Here is a 21,180-nt window from a genome sequence, read left to right as displayed (position 1 = left end):
TAGAAATAGAAACCGCTTCCGGAAGAGATCGGTGTTAATCGAGTTCATCATGGGGTACGTGCTGTATTCTCTTCTAGAATTTTCTCATAGACGCCCCATTTCTGGGGTAAACTCTCCCCCATCTTATATGACCGTGCTGCAAGTTTTCGTCTCTATATGACTTGCAAACGCTGGTGTCCCTCTCAGATAGCCAGGAATCACCAACGTAGTAATGATCACCAAAACTTTCGTGCCTTATTCCTGTTGGTTCTGAAGCAAGATCTGATCAAATTTCTCGCCATGACAGAACAAGCTCAAGTTTGCAGGTGCGCTGAGATCTCGCCAGGACGGGTCTCCTGATTTTTCCAGGGTATGATTTCCCTAATTCAACAGAACATATATCTGAGAAGCTCGTAGTTCGTATAACCATTTTTTCTATGATACAGGGCATTCTCCGGCAATAGCGCCCTTCGAGCCGCATCTCTCTTGCGAGTTGCATCAGTGAAACTATCAATGTACACAATGTCTCATTAAATCGCAGAATACACTCGGTACGTAAGGATCCCGTTTTAACTTGACATCCATGATTATCTTTGCATCAGCTAATGAGCGTGTCCAGTAAATGTACTGTTATAAAGAGAGGGTTGGTATGTATTGTTTATATAACCCACTTCCCCGATACTCTTGCTTTCCTCATGGAGACTCGGGCAGATATTCCACCAGATCTCACCGACGAAGACAAAGCTTTCTTGTTTCAAACTCTCGACGTTGAGCTGAATTCAGGAATTTTCTACGCGCTGTTGTATGGTGGGCAACATCGTTTAGCGTCTCGACATGTAAGCGTTGACTAATGACAGATCTACAGGCGTATACACCGGTATTCTTGCTGTTACGTTGTGGAATATTTGTGAGCGAGGACTATCTCAACTATGGTATCCAAACTGACGCGAGTGGTACGACACAGTCATCAATAAAATTCGGCCGGTCCGACGAACCTTGGTCGTCATAATTATTCTCCTGCACGCTCTCATTACTATCAATTTTGCTGCCGATTGGTCATGTACACGCTCCGCATTCATCGAAAACGGGCAAAGTTTTTGGACCGTATATTTGAATCTTAATGTAACCGAAGCTTCCTATTGGGAGATGGATATTCCAGCCTTAATGAGTACCATTCTTACAGACTCATATATAGTATGTGTCATTTGGCTGGTGATATTCCACATCATCTCACCATCTTTTCGACTCTAGATTTAGTGCTGCTGGGTGGTTTGGGGACGGCGCTGGCTTATTGTTCTGCTTCCAATCATTTGCCTAATTACTGCAACTGGTAAAGTGTCCAATCTCGTTTGCTCTTTTCATATCTCCAACTTTATGTGCAGTGTCGAAAGTCCTTCAAGTATATTTAGTAAACTCCAATGCTTATATGTTGTACGAAGTATTCCTGATGCTCTACATATCCTTTGTCCTGGCAACGACATTGTGGTGCACGCTACTCATCATTTTTCGCATTTTGACTGTTACTGGAGTTGGACGCGGAACAGGCGGCCGACTGAGTGTTTATCGCCGCTTTATTGGAGTGCTAGTGGAATCCTCCGCTTTTTATTCAATAGTTCTGATTCTATACTTGGCTTTATTCATTCGCAATGATTTTGGGTTTTATTACCTTGATGCGATAGCTAGCATTGCGAAGGTCCGTTCACTATCTTAGACTTCCTTATCATTTACTGAACATCTTGGGTAGGGAGTTGCACCCATGCTCCTTGTGGGCAGAGCAGCGGCAGGTCAACGCGCCCAACCGAAGAACATGATGAAACTTCGGTGGTGTCTACCATTCGTTTCCAGACGTCTGCGCAATCTTCTCACCCTTCGCAACCTTCTACTTCAAGCTATCAGGAATCCACTATGCAGAGCACAGTCCCTGAAGTGGACCTTGAAGCTCAACTGGAGCAGTCGGATGAGTTCGCCGTATCCGTTGTAAATACGCAATAATGGTCATGACGAACAACTGAGCGTCGGGGTTCAGAGACTCGTGGAATGTCTGTTCTTTGTCGCTGTAGCCCTTTTGATTATCCTTCTTCGCCTCGTCTATTTTTCGATCCCTTATACAGTATATACATACCTCTATATAATACCACTTTAGCCTTTGTCGCGTTGGTCGTCTAAACTAGCTCAACACGCATCTCGGCTGTGGCGGTGATTTCAATTTTGGAGGCACGCGATTTTCGGATTCACCTGGCCAGTCGGCTCCTTTTTCTTCCATTCGTCAACCTGTCAAACTCAGACCACACTCTACAGCGGCAGGACGCTCATATCCCCATCCACCTGGCCCAACACCCCGTGGAAGAATGGACCAGCAGAGCAAGGACTTGGCAGAGTGAAGGTCATGCGTAGTTGGAGAGACAGTACAGTATGAATCATTTCATACCACGAACACTGGGCGACGGTCGTGCCACCCAGCATTCTTCTGGTCCGCACCATCAGTACGTCCAACTTGCCTTTCCATGCTTAACTTCCCGTCTGAATTTTGACTAGTATTTAATATCATCGAAACCCAAGCAGATTTCATGACGAGTTTGCTCATGCGCCTTGGCTCAAGAGTCAAGATCTACGTATCCTTTGCCATTGCCAGTCCTTTGTCGCACCATGCTCATTATGTACCATTCATCTCGGGAGAAAGGGTTCGGAGGACGGGCTGTCGTTGTACCATACTACCAGCGGTGCTGAGGAGTTAAGCATTAAACAACTTGATTGGAGCGACCAAGCTGGGAATGATGTCGGAGCCTACAGTAGGCAGTACGTGCATAGTTTCAGAAGCGCCTTCAGACTTATCGGCTGTCTCTATGAGGTGAACTGTGTTTTGTAGGGTTTTATTCCTAACGCGACCCGATTTGAATCAGGACAAGCGTTAGCACCAATCACCAGTAGTCATCAGCAAAAATGCAGAACGATTACAAATACATGCGAGAGGCTTGTAATCGCAATAATCACTTGTAGTATGTATAATCAGTTATAATTGATTATCGTCGACGTGTACATTTTATAACCGTGTTGTACCCATATTATAATTGGAATATAATTTCTACAAGAATGGTGGTTCTCATATGACCTGATAGAATTATCATGATTGTATGTGAATACAACTTTCATATCAGGCCTCCGTAAGAGCCAACTAAGTGAACGATATGACCATTACTCAAGCAATTAAATGGATCATATCATTCATTCAGCTAGCGAAGCGTACAATGCAAAGCACGAAAGGATAAATTTATTGCAGCATAAGGTACACAAAATGACATCTAGTATGTATTTAATGTCCCCGAGAGGTGCACAAACAAGCCATACGATCCTCCAGTCTTTCGCGGCGCACCATTCCTTCGATGGAAAGCCCACCTATCAAGCACCCAGTCAGTATGAGCATACTCAGATATAAATGTACGTACTCATTACCCTCCCTCAGCAGGTTCTTGCGAGCGTCAGCGGCTATAGATTTATCAATGCACTTGATAATGGCGTCGTCACGGCAGAGGTATTAATGAGCGAGTGGCTGCAGCGTCAAAACAAATCATTGCATCGAAAGTAGCCGGCAGTCTTGACTCACCTTGACTGCGGGAATGTCCTCCATCCCTAAACAGATATCGCAAAGGCACCAACGAGTCCTAGAACATAGAAATAATCTTGAAGCAAAGTCTACAAGGAACTCACACCTGTACACAGGATTGTCGCACAGCTGCCATAGCTGGGGGTGGAGAGAATGTCAATGTGGTCGAGTTCTGAGGCAAATAGAGAAGTGTAGTCAGTAACAATAGAAGAGATAAATCTATGGTCCACATACTCGAAGAAATATTCAACCGCAACACCGTTCTCCCTGGCCATGAGCTAGAAGTGAATGAATAGAGGCACCTAGGACAGAAAGAACACCATCAGAAGGACTTGAATTGATTGGAGAATTATCACAGACTTTTTCGTGGAGTATCAATGAAGAACTGAGAATGATGGTGATGGAAAGAACGAGAGAAAGGGAGTCGGAATTTGCATCAACAAAAGGTCAACATCACGTGCAATGACGCGATCTGGGAGCGCGGAACCTGGAACGGCGGAGTTTGAAAGGACTTTGATTATTTTATGGCCCAGTCTGCACTTTCCTGCCGCCATTCGATGATACTATGCTGTAGTTGCTTTCTGTCTGCTTGTACTAGCGATTCATTGTAATTCTGGCCAAGACCTATGTACTAGTAAAACATCTTTCACATTGACATAATGCAATGCTTGCAACACTATCAAACCAATTTGTTCCCTACTAATAAATGCGGCACAAGGAAGGATGAACTTGAAGTATTACTGGAAATAAGCTGATGCACATTTACAATACCATGGTAAGAGTGTTGCAATTTGGTTGCAATCGGGCTGTATGCAGTTGTAAGATCCACAAGCGTCGCAGTGGATTATAATACAATTACAAATTGATGCGATTATGATATTGATTGTCAGCCGAATATCGGCACTGATAAGATATTCCAAGAATAGTAATGATTGCAACCGTTGGGGGTTTTTGCTGATGTACATGCGTCACAACAATAAACACTTGGCCATTGAATAGCTTGTTCTAATAGCCTAGAGGTGGTTATTTGAACCACATATGCCGGGCTTCTCAAAAGTGAAGCATTCAATAAAGAGAGACAGAGTCATTCACAGCATCTGCCCACGTGACGTTGACTATGGCTATTCAGACAAACGTTCCAACCAATATTATCGATGGCCATAGTTAAACTATCATAATCATTGGTATGTCAACGTAGAATCCAGCCTGACGAATTTCCTTACAACACTGATCCCAAAAAAGACTGCTGTGCTCTAACAACCCTTTCATGAGGCTTCGACCTGTAACCCATATGCCGCCTTGATGATATTCGCCGCCCTCTCCGCCACAGCCTACACCGGAGCAGACATATGTGCCACCGGTAAGCCCCAGTTAGCACCCTCTGGTGACATGCTTGCCATACTGACTGGGCGGAAAAATGACACCGCATTTTCACAAATGAATTCCTCAATCTCTTCGTCGGTGGTCGCGTTATTAATGAGTGAGCCAAGGATGTAACCCCTCCCACACGGAATTGTCGGGCAGCCTTGATGGATTCCCGTACGATGAGGATATCGACTGGGGCAGCGAGGACAGGTTGACTAGAGGTTCAGAGAAGGGTCAGAGGAGTTAATGAATACTGAACATCTTGAGGTAGGCGATACAGATGCCATTGGGATGTCGATGTAGTTGCCGTTTTCTCTGACACTGGATGATCCATATACTATAGAAGGATTAGAAGACGTATATAAACCTGTGGGATGAGCCATACCTAGAATATGAACTCATAATGTGCAATCAAGGGACCTGACGAAGAATTGGAATAGTTCTCAAACACAGTTGAGTTGTCTGGGAGACGAAGCCAAGCAGTATGATTCTCCGACGTGTTTGTAAGTTAGCCCTGCCTTGTTCTCAGTCCATTCCGCTATCCATTTGTTCAGGAGAGTTTCGTTTCTGATGACGGTGTCGTATGTGTCGGTTGAGTTCATGATCAAGGTTGTGCTGACTCTGATGTGGTCTGTAAGGTTCTTTCCTACTGATGGAAGTGACAACATGGTAGTTATACCGAGAGGTTCGAGAGGTTCTAGATCACTGATTCCTGGTTGAACAAGGATGGTCAGACATAACAGATCCAGCGTCATACAGAACAGTGGTATAACAAGAGTGGGATCCACCACAGGATCGTTTTCACCCCCAGCCTCGAGTAATAACATGTCAGCTGTGAGCTCCACCAGGACCACTTATAGCCATTCCACCTGTCAGTATGCCACATATAGTAGAACTGTGACCATCCTGAGGCTATACCATCCATTTTGTGCACAAATGCCCTGTAGCATCAGGGAATGGGCTTGTACACAAATCCCTGTAACTACAGGGAGCAGGATTTGTACACAGCTTAGGGAATGGCTTGTAGCACAAGTGCTCAGCTTGTGCACAGCCACACCAGAGTTGTCAGGCTTAGATTTCTCATGCTTTGCTACACCCTATGCTCCGCCCCTCCTGCTCGTCGTTGCCCACTTTGCACTCTATTTTTCCCCTTTTGTATTGAGGCTGTATTGTCCATTTATTTAATGCGTGTATGAACTAGTGAAAAAAGAACGTTTCGAATGGATTTCCATAATTTGCTGGATAACCCCTAAACTGACTGCAGCAAGCAATGGATTGCAATTGTACAGCCATGAAGTTCTTCCATCCCTCTAAAATCAAATATATTGATGTCTATTGGCATTTGTATATCATGTATAGCTTAGTTATCCATACATTCTAGCTGATTCATAGATAAATATAAATTATGGTGTCAAATGCAAGTACTCTGCATCCTTTATCCCATAGTACACATTCAAATGAGAATGCAGAGTCAATAAAACTATGGATTTCATCTATTCTGAGTAGTATATATCTGAAAATTGTTATCAACCAACTTCAATCGACTTAGATCAAACTAGGATCACCACTCGCACTTCAGTGGTTGATACTCTAGTAAGTCAAAGGTGATATATGGAGTCGATCGAGGGCAGATAGACGTGAAACAGGGAGTTCGATGTTGGGTAGGTTAAACCTTAGCCGAAGCTGGGGTTTAGGCCAGCGGAGGCTACTACTTAAATACACTTGGGTATGGTATAAATAGTACTGTGAGAACCATCTGGTGATGATTGTATATGATAGTAAGCATGATGAGTCAGAGAAAATGAAAAGAAATGAATAAATCGTAACATTACCCCCCTCTTAAGACTTGTTCGTCCCGAATGAGTCCTCTGACTCCCATTCGTCGTCGTCTGAGGTCAATTGTTTGGACTCAGAGTAGAAAGATGGTATATTGTCGTCATCTTCCCCATCTGAATCCCAATTTTTGTGGATATGTTGAAGGTTTTGGAGATTGATTTCTTCCTCCAAGTTCTCCTCTTCTTGTGTTGGTAAGAAGTGAAGCTTACTGATCTCGTTCTCCTCCTGTTGCCGTGGTGCTCGTGAACGTGAGTCACCTCCTTTTGCCTTGATCAGTGTGTCAATCCAGTCATTTAACTTGTATTGCACTTCTGGTTTCTTGGGGACGTCAATGGCTGTGATTTTTTCTGTGGGTGTAGAATTTTTAGAAGAGGGATAAGAGTCTTGTTGGGTATCTGAATGTCTTGGGTTTGAACATTCAGAGGAGTATGTGGTTTGAATGTCTGTGAGACAAGGGGTGTCTGGCTCGTGATATTTCGCCATAATGTTTGTGGGTATTTTGTTATCAATTCCCACTGTCCTCCCTTTGTTGTCAATCTCCCATCGAATTCTTTGGAGGCGGGATTCATACTCGTTTACCAGTTCTTCTGCATTGGCCATGTTCGATCGTTTTACCCAAGAGTTTTCCTCCATCGGGTAGCCTTTCCACTTTACTAAGTATTCGGTGATGGTGTGACGAGTTCATCTGCGACCGACTACTTTGTCTCGTTGCTCCATGATTTCCTCAATCTCGTATTCTTCCTCGTCATCAATTAGCTCTGGGGGTGGCCTTTCGGGTTGCGGCTGATTAGGGAATTTGGGAGCATGATATGGGGTCAAAAGGGATTCATTGAATCGGTTATGAATCCTCCATGCAACCGGAAGTTTGAGTTCGTAGGCAGAGGCTCCCTTTTTGGCCGTAATGGTGAAAGGCCCTACACGTCAATCCCCAAGTTTTTTGGTGGGTTGAGGGAGGTTCAGGTTGGTGGAGTCCAACCACACCTTGTTGCCTACTTGGTATTCGACCACTTTGTCCTTGTGTTTATCGTAGGCCATTTTCATAGATTCCGCCACTTGCTCCAACGACTCTTTTGCTTTCTCCTGTATCTCTTGAATACCTTGAACCAGTTTTGAGGCAGCTGGGATGATGTTGGGTCATTGGGTTGTTTTGATGACTTGCCCGTCTCTCCCAAAGACCACTTTGTATGGAGAGAAACCCGTTGCTGAGTGTTCTCGATTGTTGTGAGTGAAAGTGGCTAGCGATAACCACTCGCTCCAATCATCTTGTCGATAGTTCACAAACATCTTGAGATATTTTTCGATTTCTTGGTTAACCCATTCCATCTGCCCATCCGTTTGAGGATGGTAGGCAGTGGAAGGGTTTCCCGTGACATGGATAAGGGCGTAAAACTCCTTCATGAATTTGGACACAAAAACGGCCCCTCTGTCTGAGATGATCTTTTCCGGCATCACTCCATATGGCACGTAAATGTGGTCTCATAGGATCTTGGCGAAGCCGAGGGAAGTGAGTGCCTCAGTGCATGCAATCGGGATTATTGTTTTTGAAAATCTATTGACTATGACGAGGATGGAATCGTATCCCTTTGAGGTAGGGAGTTTGGTGATCATATCGACGGAAATGTGAGTCCATGGTCTCGTCGGTGTTTCATTCGGATGAAGGGGAGCCCTCTTTGGTCGACGGTCTGCCTTAGTTCATTGACAAACTTCGCATCCCTTCACATAGGCCTCCACCTCCCGATGCATTCGAGGCCACCAGTAGTCTCGTAGGACAAGTTCTTTGGTTTTCTCAATGCCGGGGTGTCCAGCCGTTACATGGTCATGTCAAAGGGCTATGATCTCCCCCTGTAGTCGATGATCTTTAGGGATATAAATACGTCCATCGTACCAAAGTAATTCCTGTTCTCGGATGATCCCCTTTTCATGATTAAGGGAATCCGAGATGCCTTGGTCCCACTTCCACGCATCGTGGGTGGCCAGTTTGATCTTTTCGTGGAGTTCCTCCAGAGTGGGCATTACCAGTGCTCGGAAATGCTCTGCCTTCAGGACTGTCATGTCCCAATTGTCCTCCTTCCCTTGATCGTGATCTGCTCGTCTGGACAATAAGTCCGCTTTGTGGTGTAATGTGAATTGATACTCTGCTAGCTCTGTCACCCACTGCGCTTGTCGTCGATTGAGCTTTTGAGGTTTACGGAAGTACTGGAGATTGGAGTGATCAGTCCAGATTTCAAAGTCTTCCCAGGCCCCCAAGAGGTACTGGCGCCATTCCTCCAGGGCGATCATGATGGCGAGAAGTTCCTTGTCGTAAATCTCATAATTGCGTTTGGTAATGGATAGGGCTTTCGAGAGGAAGGCCACAGGTCTCCACTTTTCATTTTGCCATTGGGACAGTACTGCTCCGATGGCCCCCTCGCTGGAGTCGGCTTCCACTCGAAACTTTCCCCCATCGAGTGGTATAGCCAATACCACATCTTCACGGAACAATTCCTTCAATTTATCGAACGCTTTCTGTTGGGCCTCTCCCCACCTCCACTCAACCTTCCCAGTGAGCGACGTTAACGGTTTAACGTGCTTGCTATAATCGTGTATGAACCTGCAGTAGAAATTGCAAAATCCAAGGAAGGATTGCAATTCTTGCTTCTTCCGGGGTACGGGCCAGTCTAGTAGTCCAGCGATTTTTACCAGGTCCATTCAAATCTTTCCTTCGCTAATGATCACTCCCAAGTATTCCATTTCTTCCACTTCAAATTCGCACTTTTCAGCCTTGAGGAAGAGGTTATTTTCCCGGAGTCTTTCCAACACCTTTCGCACGATGCATTTATGCTCGGCTTTGGTTTTCGAGGCAATTAGGATGTCATCCAGGTAAACAGACACCTCTCCTGCGGTGATGAGGTCTTTAAAGATGTCGTTCATCATCCATTGGAATGTAGCCAGGGAATTTGTGAGCCCAAAGAACATTACCAGGGGCTCGTAGAGTCCGTGATTGGTACGAAATGTGGCTTTCCACTCATCCCCCTGCTTGATTTGAACGTTGTTGTAGCCCCACCTCACGTCTAATTTGGTGAAGTATTTAGCTTTTTTCAGCCTGTCCATTAATTCCCCAATCAGCGGTAGAGGATACCGATTTTTAATGGTCATCTTGTTCAGTTTTTGATAATCCTGAACTGGGTGAAGCTTTCCATCCTTTTTCTTGACAAAGAAGAAAGGCGACACCATAGGGGATTTCGAGGGCTGAATGCGACCGGTGGACAAGTTTTCGTCAAGAAACTTATCCAACTCCTCCTGCTCCGTGGGATTAAGGGGGTAGACTTTACAGTCCAGATTAGCATTAGCATTAGGAATCAGCTCAATAGTGTGATCCCAGGGTTTACGCGGAGGGAGTTCATCGAAACTTTCTTTATCAAACACGTCTTTGAAGTCTCGATACTCGGTGGGCACTATTTCTTCGAAGGATTTGACCGTCTTCTTTGCGTGGGCCTGGGTGGCTAGTTCATTAGCTTTAGTCCCCATAGCCCATACGTGGAAGGCCTGTTCAAAGTCGATTACTAAGATGGTATCCCCTTCTTCATACTCATCCCAGTGCACCGACAGGTCCATGTCCGGGAGATGGAATGGGATTTTTCGACAGGTGCAGCGGGCCAAAGTGATGGCCCCGGTATCCCAGTCGATAAGCGGGTTGTGCCTTTGTAGCCAATCATGCCCTAGAAATAGGGGCGTGGTGCCTAGGTCCACTATGGCCAGTTCGATTAGTTCCATGTGGTCGCCGATCCGTAGTCGTGCCTCGGCATACTCTGTAATATCACTGCCCTTGTTCCTAGTGCCATCGGCATTATAAACCGGAATGGGTCAGGCCACCTTTTTGAGATTAAGGGCATGATCCCGAGCCCAGGTGCGGTCTATAGAGCTACCGGTGGCCCTGCTGTCTACTAGTGCTTTCATGGCGTGCACTTCTCACATGTCCAACGTCTTGAGTTGCACGTTAATTGATACATTTCGCCCCTTCCTTCCTCGTATGTACATGGGAGGCTTCTTTAGATCCTCCATCCATTCCCATCTCTCCCTTGACTCTTTTGCGGTCTCTGGCTGTTCCTTAAGCGAGTCGCATAGCTCAATGGTGATCTCGCTCACCTGATGGGGGTGCACCCAGTTCCGGAGGGCGGCAAAGGCGGCAGAGTCATTAGCAGCTAGGCATAGGGCTCGGCAGGTCCAGTGTACCCCAAAGGGTTCATAATACATGTCCAAAATAGCTCGTTTGGCTTTGGGCACCAACTCGGGCTCAGGGATCGTGCAAGACCTCTCCTTGGGTGGTGTGATCAGGGTATCAGACTGTAAGTGGGCTTCTTCATCTTCCACTTCTTCTAACGAAACAGGGGGCTTCTTGCCTCTCGGTGGCATTTGGTCACCAGGCCAAAAAGGGCCTCTCGGTGGCACTTGGTCACCTTCCGTCGAGTTGGTAGGGGAGGGCATGCTGCCCTTTGTTTGGCCCTGGCCATGGGTGTTTGTGCTCGGCATTGTAACCCCTATGGCTAATCCATACTTATCCTCCTTCCTAACCCCGGTGGTACTCTTGGTAACCCTATGTGGATGCACACATGTTGGCTCCCCAAGGGGGTCGGCACCGTTTGCGGGTGAGGCCACTACTGAGTGTAGGTGGTCCCCTTGGTTCACAGCCTCAGCTGCTTTTCCACCGCTGACTGGAGGAACAACGAGTGAAGGCCCACCAGTCGGGGTCATCGGCCAATTCTCCCAGCTGGGGCAACCGCAGCCATGTCTGGTGCTAGTCTGGACTTGACCTGAGGCACTCGCTGGGTACTCCAGAACTTCCCCCATGCGGTCAAGCGGGGGTTCCAGAGGTCAGACAGCCCCTAGGGGTTCATTGCTGGACACAGGCAGTGTAGAGCAGCGGAAATCCCCTCCTACGCTGTTGGCACTTTGCGATTCTTCTTCCTTAGTTTCTTTGATGGTTAACGCAGCAAAAAAGTTGGTGTATTGTTCATACGGAGTACCTACATATGTAGCATAAGTCCGACTAGTATTACAGGAGCACGCACCAGATGAAACTAAGTCCTTGGCCGATGTCGTCAAATCGCTTATTTCGATGCCAGCTCATCTTTTGACGACTTATCATCTTTGACCTCCTCGATCTTTGTATCCTTTCCATTCTCTTCTTTCTCTGCCTCTGCGAGTAACTGGCATAGTCGTTGAGTGGGGATCTTTTTGCAGGGGGGGAGTTTGACGGGAAGCCATTTGGATTTGTCCGTTGGACATTTATGGCTCCGGCTCCACCCGGTATTCCCACACTTGAAGCACCGCTGATCGCTCTGCAGCTTGTCGATTTCCATTGGCTGACCTGCCCCTCCGTAAGTCGTTCCCGTGGCGTCCTTCTTGTCGCCACTCGAACCCTTCTGTGATGATTGATTTTGATTGCCTTGACCCGAACCACCGCTTTGGTTCTGGGAGGACTTATTGCCCAACCCCTGGGCGAGATTATATCGATAGTTGGCGTCGATCCTTAAGATGCGTGCTTTCCACTCTGCATAGGTTGTGGGGCGTTCATTGTCCCCATGCATAACCATATTTCAAACCGTTGGCCATATGGCGGCCTCCACAGTTTTGAACATCTGCTTTTCGTCTCCGAACTCTTCGCACTTGTGGGCCAATCATTTGAACTTTGCGAAGAACTCCATGGCTGACTTGAAGTCCGATTGGCGGATCTTCTTCCATTCTTGTTTCCAGATGGTCAGCTCGGCCACCTCGTGGAATTGAATGGTTAAGTCATGGGAGAATTCTTGCCACGTGGGAAATCTCCAGTGCCCCCGTGGGTCTCTGTAGCGATAGTATTGGTTGCCCCACCACTCCTGTGCCTTTCCTCGTAGGTATCCTTGGGTGAATGTAATGCGGTAGGGGTTCTGCCCCTGGTCGTTCATGGTGTAATACATAGGGAACACCTGAAAGTACATCTCGCAGTGGTGGAGGAAGCGGTTAATGTCTGAGGACACCCTGGTGAAATACTCAGGCTGAGTGATCAGCTTGGGTTTCACGTTGTTCCAGGGGTTGTTTACCGCTCCAGGAGCTAACTGCCAGGGGGGGATAGGGTCTGGTGGCAAGGGTGGTACAGGGGGTACCGGTGGGTTTGGTGGTCACGGTAGGAACTGAAGGCAGGGTTTGTCCCCTGGTGGAGGGTATCCTCCAGGGTAGTCCAGCGGGAGGGGTAGCGGAGGCCCTTTTGGGGGTTGTGGTGGTACCGTTGAGCCCTTCCCCTTGTCGGGATTCGATGGTCCCGTCCCTGCGTCTGCCCACTCATCATCTTTATCATCGCCACCTCCTCCTGCCATAAACTTCATTGTCTTGAGGGGGTGTGGCATTGGAGCTGGCCGTCGGTATGCCACGCAACCTTGCTTGGGGTAATCGGGATGGCAGATATTCCAGACTATTGCAGCCCAGTGCCATGTGTCCACTTCCATGATGTTCTTCATTAAATACTCATCCCTGTCGAGTCGAGCATTAAGGTAATCTTCTCCTGCTTCTGTAAGCAGCCACTGAGGGTCCGTCACCATGTCCTCGGCCATTAGCTCATAGAGATTGTCCCAGGTGAGGAGGTTCAGGACTGAGGGTACTACTGTTATCGATTCAGTGAGCACCCTCTGAATGTCCCTCATCACCTCCTTCAGGATCGTGCTGAGAGGCGGCCTGTTCATCATTCCACCAGGTGACCTCCTCGGGGCTCCACTGCCTACTTCCTCGGGTCCTCCATGGGCTGGGGTGTTCCCTTCTCTGCCTCTGCCTCTGACAGTACCCTCTTCTCCACTTGGATAAGGCGGAGCAGTCCTCATCGAGGACTTCAAAGAGGAAATCCTCCCTAATCTCCTCGTGTCGCTCGAGGTCGTCTCCGGCCCTATGGGACTCCTTGCAAAGTTGCTGCTCTGCGACCCCAATTCTTCGGCAGGCCTCGTCATCTGTGGTGTCTGGCTCGATAGGTAAGGTAAAGGATAGGTCCCGAACGGCCCACCTCTCGGCATTTCGGGTACGTGTGCTTGCCACTCTTCCTCAGTCCACGATGGCCACTCCTTCTGGGGTGAGCCGGGCAGCTCGAAGGTCGAAGTTGGACTGGACAAGCGTGTTGTACTCGTCGGTCCAGGGTCTCTGATTGATGGGCTGGGGGACTGCGAAGGCCCGTGGTGCGACTGATGGTGTGAAAGCGGGAACACTGGGGAGTTGGTCGGAGGAGGAATCTCCTCCAAACCAATGGAGTACCCTTCTTCCTTCCTCGGTGTCGCCTGGGTACTCTGTGAAATCGATTTCTTCTCCTGCGTTGGGGGTAGTTCTCTCTTTGTATAAATTGGGGTGAGCGTCTGGGGAGTACGCCTCGATGGCATCCCAGATATGCTCTTCTGTTTCGGCAGGGAGGGTAATGGTCCTCTGGATGGGGGTGTTCTCGGGCCCTGTGGCGGTGGTTGATATGCCGGCCACAGGAGCCTCTTCCCCGGTGAAGACCCAGCTGGTGGCAGGGTGCCAGGTGATGGGGATTCCTCACGATTCTCTACTCATGCCTGGCATAATTCGACTGTCATAGGGGTCTGTTCCAGCTGGATGGGCGGTAGTCACAGTGGAGGCCCCAAGACCGAGCCCTCCGTCGCTTTCTTCATAGCTGCCTCTGCCGAGGTATCCTCCCTCACGGTCAATCCTCCTGACTCCGGAATCGTCCTCATCGCCCTCGTTCTCTGTGTAGAGGCCGTCAAGGATGTTTTGGAGGTGGATTCTTTCGAGGTCTGTGAGGTCGTCCCCTTCATACTCAGTATTGTCATCGCTTTCTTCACCCGAGCCCATATCCCCTCCTTCTTCTCCTCCAATGGAAAGGAGGTCGATGATTCCTGGGGGAGATACATGGACATCTGCGAGTAGGTTGACACCTCATACATCTGTGATGTCGACGGAGGCTGCTCTTGGGGTTGGGGAAGATTCCCCGGAATCTGAGGATTCTCCTCTGGGTGTGATGGGTCATCCATTGTGAAGGGTTGGTTGCACCGGGATGTGCAGGTATGGAATGGTCAGATATGGAATCGGGAGGTGCGAGATGTAGTGGAATGGAAGCCTTGCCCTTCGAGCACGGGTGCAACACCTATAGACTGCTCTGATGGCTAGTGCTAGGAGTGCCCCTGCAAGTAATCCAAACACTACTGCAACAGTTGGTAGCAGTTCAGCAAGTGGCATACAAGCTGTTGAACGACAAGGATGGTAAGTGTGATGAGTATGGCGATGATCAGGCTGAGGTCGGTCTTGTAGTTGGAACCGGTCATCAACGAGAAGTCGCCAATCGAAGGGAATTCGGGTGCCAAGGAGCTAGTCACTGCTAGCAGCAATACTGCTAGGATTGCGAACAGCCGGACGGTGTAGAGGTATAATAGCAGGTTTTTCAAACTCTTAGGTAGCCGGTGTAGGCTACTAGGAGTAGAGCTGCTAGGATCAGAGCCACGATATAAATCCAGATGATAACCACCAAAAGAACGGTAGTCAAGATCGGGAAGGTTGGGTCGAGTAGTACAAAGGGCACTATCCAAACCAACACTGCAGCAAGAAGTAGGATTGGGAAAATGTTGGGCAGCGTGTCATGACGCTAGGCAACGTGTGTCGAGCTTCGGCTAAATGTTATCAACCAACTTCAATCGACTTAGATCGAACTAGGATCACCACTCGCACTTCGGTGGTTGATACTCTAGTAAGTCAAAGGCGATATATGGAGTCAATTGAGGGCAGATAGATGCGAAACAGGGAGTTCGATGTTGGGTAGGTTAAACCTTAGCCGAAGCTGGGGTTTAGGCCAGCGGAGGCTACTACTTAAATACACTTGGGTATGGTATAAATAGTACTGTGAGAACCGTCCGGTGATGATTGTATATGATAGTAAGCATGATGAGTCAGAGAAAATGAAAAGAAATGAATAAATCATAACAAAAATGTACCTGCCCTGACACCGTGATACAATTTTATTTTGGTCAGACGAAAGTGCACTGAGGGTGAATTTCTAACAGTTCTTCTAAGCAATGAAGTGAGTGACGATGTTTCTATGAGAAGATCACTGTGGATCAGACACTTTGTTTGGATAGTATACTACATAATCTTTCATATGCAGCCCATCATATTCTTTTCTACGGTGTATAGAACAGCATACAATGAATATATGCAAGCAAATGAACCAAAATGCGGTTTTTCAACCGTAAAATGAATATTAATCAAGGCTGGGATTTATTTAATATATAGGAAAGTATAGAACTATACTGTATAAAACAATATCATTACATTCCGATGATTCTCGGGCCTTTGGGATGCAGGAATGGAGCAGAGGATGCATCCCTGGTATTCATTCCACTCACTCAATCGCTCCAGTCCATGAAACCGCAGAGTGATCGAGTGGCTGTGCCACTTCTTTTTCCACTTCTTTCTCTCAATATGCAGGATGACAATGGCAGTGGCAGTCAGGGAGGTAACACCAATGGCATGAGGGGGAAGGCCTTTAGCATGAAGCACAGTCACGAAAAATGGTGGCCAAGGGATGGAGGGGGAGACAAGCTGCCTAAGGACTCTAGCATGTCAAAGGCAACAGCGGGCTCGACTGCTCACATAATCATGCACCAGGTGGTCACAAGAGGCATCACAAGATGCTGACTCACCACAGCAAGGGTGTATAGTACCATTCCCTGACCTGTGCACACAAATGGCTCCCCTGTAGTTACAGGGATTTGTGTACAACATGGACTGGAAAGGTTGGCATCCTGAATCGAAGCTCGCATCATCCTAGAAAGACACTCTATCCCAGAGTGCCTTCCAAATCTCAGCCGAGTAATAAAACATCAACACTGTATGGGTGCCAAAGGTCTCGACATGTACGCCCTTACAAGATTACCTCTATGAGAACTGAAAATCATCGACCCAGGAGTAGAGGACAACAGGCCTGCCATGATCTCAGTGAGCTCAAGCTCCTGTTGTTCATCAAAGAGGTAGAAGAGAGATGCACATGAATAGCAGAGATATTCCCAGAAAGTTCGGTGGAAGATTGGACTTTTGAGAGCTTGGGGTTGGAGACTATGGGTTGCTTGACCAAATCCTTCAGCTCGAATATGTCCGCAGGTATGAATAGTGCCAGAATGCTTTCTGGAATGCTCTTGAAGAGCTTGTGTCCAAGATCCCAGAATTCTGATACGCATCAGAATGAGATGATAATCACATCGTTGTTAAGCTGTACCTGGATACAAATCTGTGGCTATGGCTTGCTGAACAGGATATCCATCGACGACCGCCTTTTGAACATTATTTCCAACTGTGGCTAGACCAGACGTCGAACGTATAAAAGAGCAAACAACTGACAGCAGCTCCTGATATTGGCATGGTTAACTCCCTGGTGCTCCTTTCCAATGTTTAAGAACTGTTGGTAAGATGGATGCCTTGAGATCTCCTGTCTGCATGTAGTCAGCAACTGAGGTGATCACAAATGTAAACAACGCACCTCAGAAAGGTAAAATGGCGAATGCAAGGATAAGGATAAAGCTGCGAAGTGAAACATTAGAAGACAAGATAGCTCATTAATATCGCCACGCGCCTTGTGTTCTTCCATGAATAGCTAAAGTGTAATTCTTCAACTTGGCATCATCTGAATTCTCATTTCTGCCTTGAATGCAGCTTCATCTTCAGTCGAGGTGTAAAGAGAGGAATCAAGAGGGGGAGAAACTGGTTCAGACATGGCCAAGATGATGAAGGAAGGTTTCATGCTTACTGGATTATACATAGTCGTTTCCTGGAATAACTTGCCAGTCATGGAACTGGAGAAATAAAACAGAAGAGCACAAGAGTGTGGGTCCAGATAGTCTGGCCCGGTAGCCAAACCAACTGTTGCGACTTGGCCACTGACCACCATCACTACAGGCAGGTGTAGTGGTCGAAAACTCATTGAATCGGCAGTACTTTTTCCTTGCCTTGAATACCTTCACTAACATTATTCTGGGATTCCAATCCAGTGCACATTCACAACTCTGCCTTCTTGCTGAAGAACACCTGCCAGTGTGGCCACAGTCTGGTTCGATCCAGGTTTTGTCGAACCTCATACAGCGAGCACTAAGTGGACTGAAATACTCTAGCTCTATGGATGCACCACCAATCTTCCTCGAACAGCGGACCTGTGCTGTCCAAAAATCAACCGGAGTCATCCCACCGACGGTATCCCACCATGAAATGCACTTCAAGAGATATACACAGCGCTGGTAGTACCTACACTGTCCGTATCACCTCCTAATGAGCAACAAGCCAATGATAACCTGCAGTGGAGCCACCATTGCATTGGCACCATTCTTGACTTTTGGCTTTCATCTTGGGTTTGGGCTTTGTTCCATGATGTATTATATCTATCAGCCGGCCTTAAGTTCCTATAGTTTTGGTGGTTACGAACAGCTGGTTTTACTCCCAGACTTCAGGTGAAATCAGTGCTATAAAAGCTGTGAGGCCAAGGAGGGACAAATGATAGATGAGTCTTGTAAAATGCCATTGGCCTGGTGTTACGATTTATTCATTTTTCTTCGTTTTACTCAGCAGGATTATGCATATGCGATCCCTACGGATCATTTCCCACAGTACTATTTATAGCATACCCAACGTGTATTTAAGTAGAGCCTCAGCTGGCCTAAACCCCAGCTTTGGCTAAGGTTTAATCTACCCAACTCAAACTCCGTTCTTTGTGACTACGTGCCCTCATTCAACTTTGACCTCGCCTTTGACTTGCTAGAGTTTCATCCACCGAAGTGCGAGTGGTGATCCTAGCACGATCTAAGTCAACGATTAGTTGGTTGATAACATTTAGCCGAAGCTCGTCATACGTTGCCCAGCACCACGTCAGCAGACGAACGCTGCCCAACATTTATCCCATAATCATCCTTATCGCCGCAGCGTACTGGCTGCTACCCCTCCTATTACCAGATCCCGTCCTCACCGTCGTCCTGATAGTCCTCTGGATTAGTACGGTGACCCAGACTATCGTTCCGGCTCCACTACTAGCAGCATTGCTCGTAGCCGCCTACATTGGTCTTCTTCGAATCTGAACCCTTAGCTCATTCTCCTCCGACTCGATCCGTTACTAGTGGTGACAACTACTAGCACAGACGAGTCCTCTTCGAATCTGAACCCTTGTCTCATTCTCCTCCGAATCGCTCAGTTACTAGTGGTGACACTATTAGCACTGACGAGTACCCTCGAAACCAGCGATCGCCAATTAATGATCGAGTCCGAATACGAGACCGACCTTAATTTGATCATCGCCGTTATCGCCACCACCCTTCTAGTTGCCCTAACCCTTTTATGGGGCGCTCTGTACGTTGGACACACCCTAAACTGAGCCACCGAACGGATGCCCTGGTCCGACGCCATTCCCGCCGTCTTCGCGACTTTTATACTCTTTTTCTTGTCCATTATTTTGTACCGACTACACCGCTGTTTTCGACAGCAGAGGAGAGTACAAGCTCAGCTACCATTCCACTACGTCCCCAGCACTCCTGCATACCCTCCACCGGTGATAGGCATTCCCACGGCATCCCAGCAGACGATACAAGATGTCGAATCCAACGTCTCCGAGGCACCTGGAGAATCCCTTTACGGATCATCGCGATCCAGCTCACAATACTCAGGGTCGAGCACCGACTCCTACAGAAGCACTACCGCCGAGTCAGTTGACTCCATCGACATCACCGATACCCGGGGCATATTCCTCAACCGAGGAGACTCGCCCCTTCCGGGCCTCTTCGACCAGTCTCCAGTCCAAGGCGAGTCAGGCTCCGACGGAAGGGGAGGACAAGACACCAGGTCTCTGGTCGCGGGCGAAGAAAGCCCTGACACCGAATACGAAGGGGATGAGCTCACAGACCTCGAGAGGATCCGACTCAAAGACCTCCTCAGTGACCTCTACCCGAACGAGGAGGAAGATGCAACCAATACCGGAGACGACTGGAGCGGCAGGTCAGGAACACGTTGGACAGACGCAGACTGGGGAAGTGAGAGAAGGAGATACGAGAGAGGCCGTCAGGGCGACAACTATGACAGCGATTCCGGGGAGCTTGCCCTTGGGGCCTCCGCCGCGACTACCACCAGTACAGATGGAGCAAGATCCGTTCTTTCTTGGCGGATGGATCGAGGGCCTCCAGTCGCCTGGCACCCAAGCACCAGCTGGGTCTATGCCGAGCCAGGGGAAGAAGCTCCTGTGGCTGGAGTCCCGACCTCGAGGGGCCTCCCTGTCTCCATCTGCGCAGAGGCCTCAGCGCCCCCTCCCGCTGTCACCAGATCTGAACCGACGGATCAGCAGTTCTGGGAGGAGTTCCCAGACTATGATCCCAAGGAACTTGGGGCAATTGCTGGCGCCGGAGACCTCACCCCAGTCCCCACTTTTACACCATCAGTCACGGGTCGAGCATTTGCCAACCCCGTCCCTAGCAACCAGCGTCCATGGACGCTTCTCTACCACACGCTCGTCGAGTCGCTCGACATCCCTCGAAATGCCCAGCAGTCCCCAGAGATTGAGGCCCGAATGGACCAAGCACGAGCGGCAGACACACGCACTCGACGTGCTGAAATCGCCACCCTCATCGGACCCGATAGTTTCTATGACCTCCCCGTCGAACCCGACGCCACCCACGCCGAGATCGAAAATAGGCAGCGAGCTGCCGCCCTCCGATACTCTGGACTTGCCAAGCGAGCTAGGACTGACCTCAAGGCCCGACGAAGAGCCTGGCAGGCCTACGAGTCAGAGATCAGCGATCCCGACTCCGACATCGGGAGATGGAGGCGGAATAAGGAGATCGACAGACTCGCCAGAGAGGGGAAGGAGGCCGAGGATGCCGAGTCGCCCGCCAAACAGTTCCCTCGAGGAGGAAGTGATGAAAGCGGTCCGGACGGTTTTAATCGACCCGGCGGCTCCACTTCCAACAATCTTTAATATTTTGCCATGGCATGGACTGTACGAAATCATGATGGAAGACATGGAGCGAGATTCCCAGTGGCTCCTCACGGAGGCTGGAGAAGACTACTGACAGGCAAAGTACATGGGGGATGTCTACCTCATGAAAAACATCCTGGAGGTAGAGACATGGCACCGAGCTGCCCTCGTATGGAATCAAGTGCACCCTGACGCCACTAAACCAGGGTGCGAGGCATACAAAAGGCCACAACCAATGCCCCATCCTCTAGAAACGGAGGAGTTCTGGGCAGAAGCAGGGCCAGAGGACCCGGATGACCCTTGGGACGACCCAGGTGCAGGACCGTCCAACAAGGGGAAAGGTCCCGAGGTTCCAAGGTCCCCTCTGCCGCAACCGCCCTCCAGGTACCCAGGAGATTACCCGCCTCCCACGGATAACCCGCACCTCTGATCCCTG

General features: G+C 48.5%; 5 protein-coding genes across 5 annotated transcripts; 2 read left to right on the top strand and 3 right to left on the bottom strand.

Moving 5' to 3' along the window:
• Window positions 1-674: 674 nt before the first annotated feature.
• On the top strand, window positions 675-1,960 carry EV420DRAFT_1645202 (uncharacterized protein; the record flags this gene model as incomplete). The annotated part of the gene is made up of 6 exons (XM_060477749.1): window positions 675-786; window positions 845-886; window positions 944-1,173; window positions 1,237-1,309; window positions 1,362-1,672; window positions 1,724-1,960. 6 exons carry the CDS (start codon window positions 675-677, stop codon window positions 1,958-1,960), a joined length of 1,005 nt encoding a protein of 334 aa, XP_060328371.1.
• A 1,523-nt stretch (window positions 1,961-3,483) lies between these two features.
• EV420DRAFT_1556099 (uncharacterized protein) lies at window positions 3,484-4,092 on the bottom strand. The gene is made up of 3 exons (XM_060473660.1): window positions 3,941-4,092; window positions 3,693-3,882; window positions 3,484-3,638 (listed from the first exon to the last, which is right to left on the bottom strand). The coding sequence occupies exons 2-3, from the start codon at window positions 3,810-3,812 to the stop codon at window positions 3,498-3,500; spliced, it is 261 nt and encodes an 86-aa protein (XP_060328370.1). The 5' UTR covers window positions 3,813-3,882; window positions 3,941-4,092; the 3' UTR covers window positions 3,484-3,497.
• Window positions 4,093-6,784: 2,692 nt separating this feature from the next.
• Window positions 6,785-7,381, bottom strand: EV420DRAFT_1645201 (uncharacterized protein; the record flags this gene model as incomplete). The annotated part of the gene is made up of 1 exon (XM_060477748.1): window positions 6,785-7,381. The coding sequence occupies one exon, from the start codon at window positions 7,379-7,381 to the stop codon at window positions 6,785-6,787; it is 597 nt and encodes a 198-aa protein (XP_060328369.1).
• A 6,766-nt stretch (window positions 7,382-14,147) lies between these two features.
• On the top strand, window positions 14,148-15,172 carry EV420DRAFT_1481711 (uncharacterized protein; the record flags this gene model as incomplete). Its single annotated transcript, XM_060469800.1, has 5 exons — window positions 14,148-14,287; window positions 14,365-14,545; window positions 14,816-14,845; window positions 14,965-15,013; window positions 15,099-15,172. 5 exons carry the CDS (start codon window positions 14,148-14,150, stop codon window positions 15,170-15,172), a joined length of 474 nt encoding a protein of 157 aa, XP_060328368.1.
• Window positions 15,173-16,048: 876 nt separating this feature from the next.
• EV420DRAFT_1481710 (uncharacterized protein) lies at window positions 16,049-17,588 on the bottom strand (the record flags this gene model as incomplete). Its single annotated transcript, XM_060469799.1, has 9 exons — window positions 16,049-16,053; window positions 16,150-16,349; window positions 16,447-16,478; window positions 16,672-16,755; window positions 16,791-16,969; window positions 17,019-17,099; window positions 17,141-17,232; window positions 17,280-17,320; window positions 17,547-17,588. The coding sequence occupies 9 exons, from the start codon at window positions 17,586-17,588 to the stop codon at window positions 16,049-16,051; spliced, it is 756 nt and encodes a 251-aa protein (XP_060328367.1).
• Window positions 17,589-21,180: the final 3,592 nt, after the last annotated feature.

Source organism: Desarmillaria tabescens (assembly GCF_030435595.1).
Source record: "Desarmillaria tabescens strain CCBAS 213 chromosome Unknown EV420scaffold_28, whole genome shotgun sequence".
NCBI lineage: Eukaryota > Fungi > Basidiomycota > Agaricomycetes > Agaricales > Physalacriaceae > Desarmillaria > Desarmillaria tabescens.
Note: the sequence above shows the minus strand (reverse complement) of the source record. Positions and strands in the feature narration are given on the sequence as shown.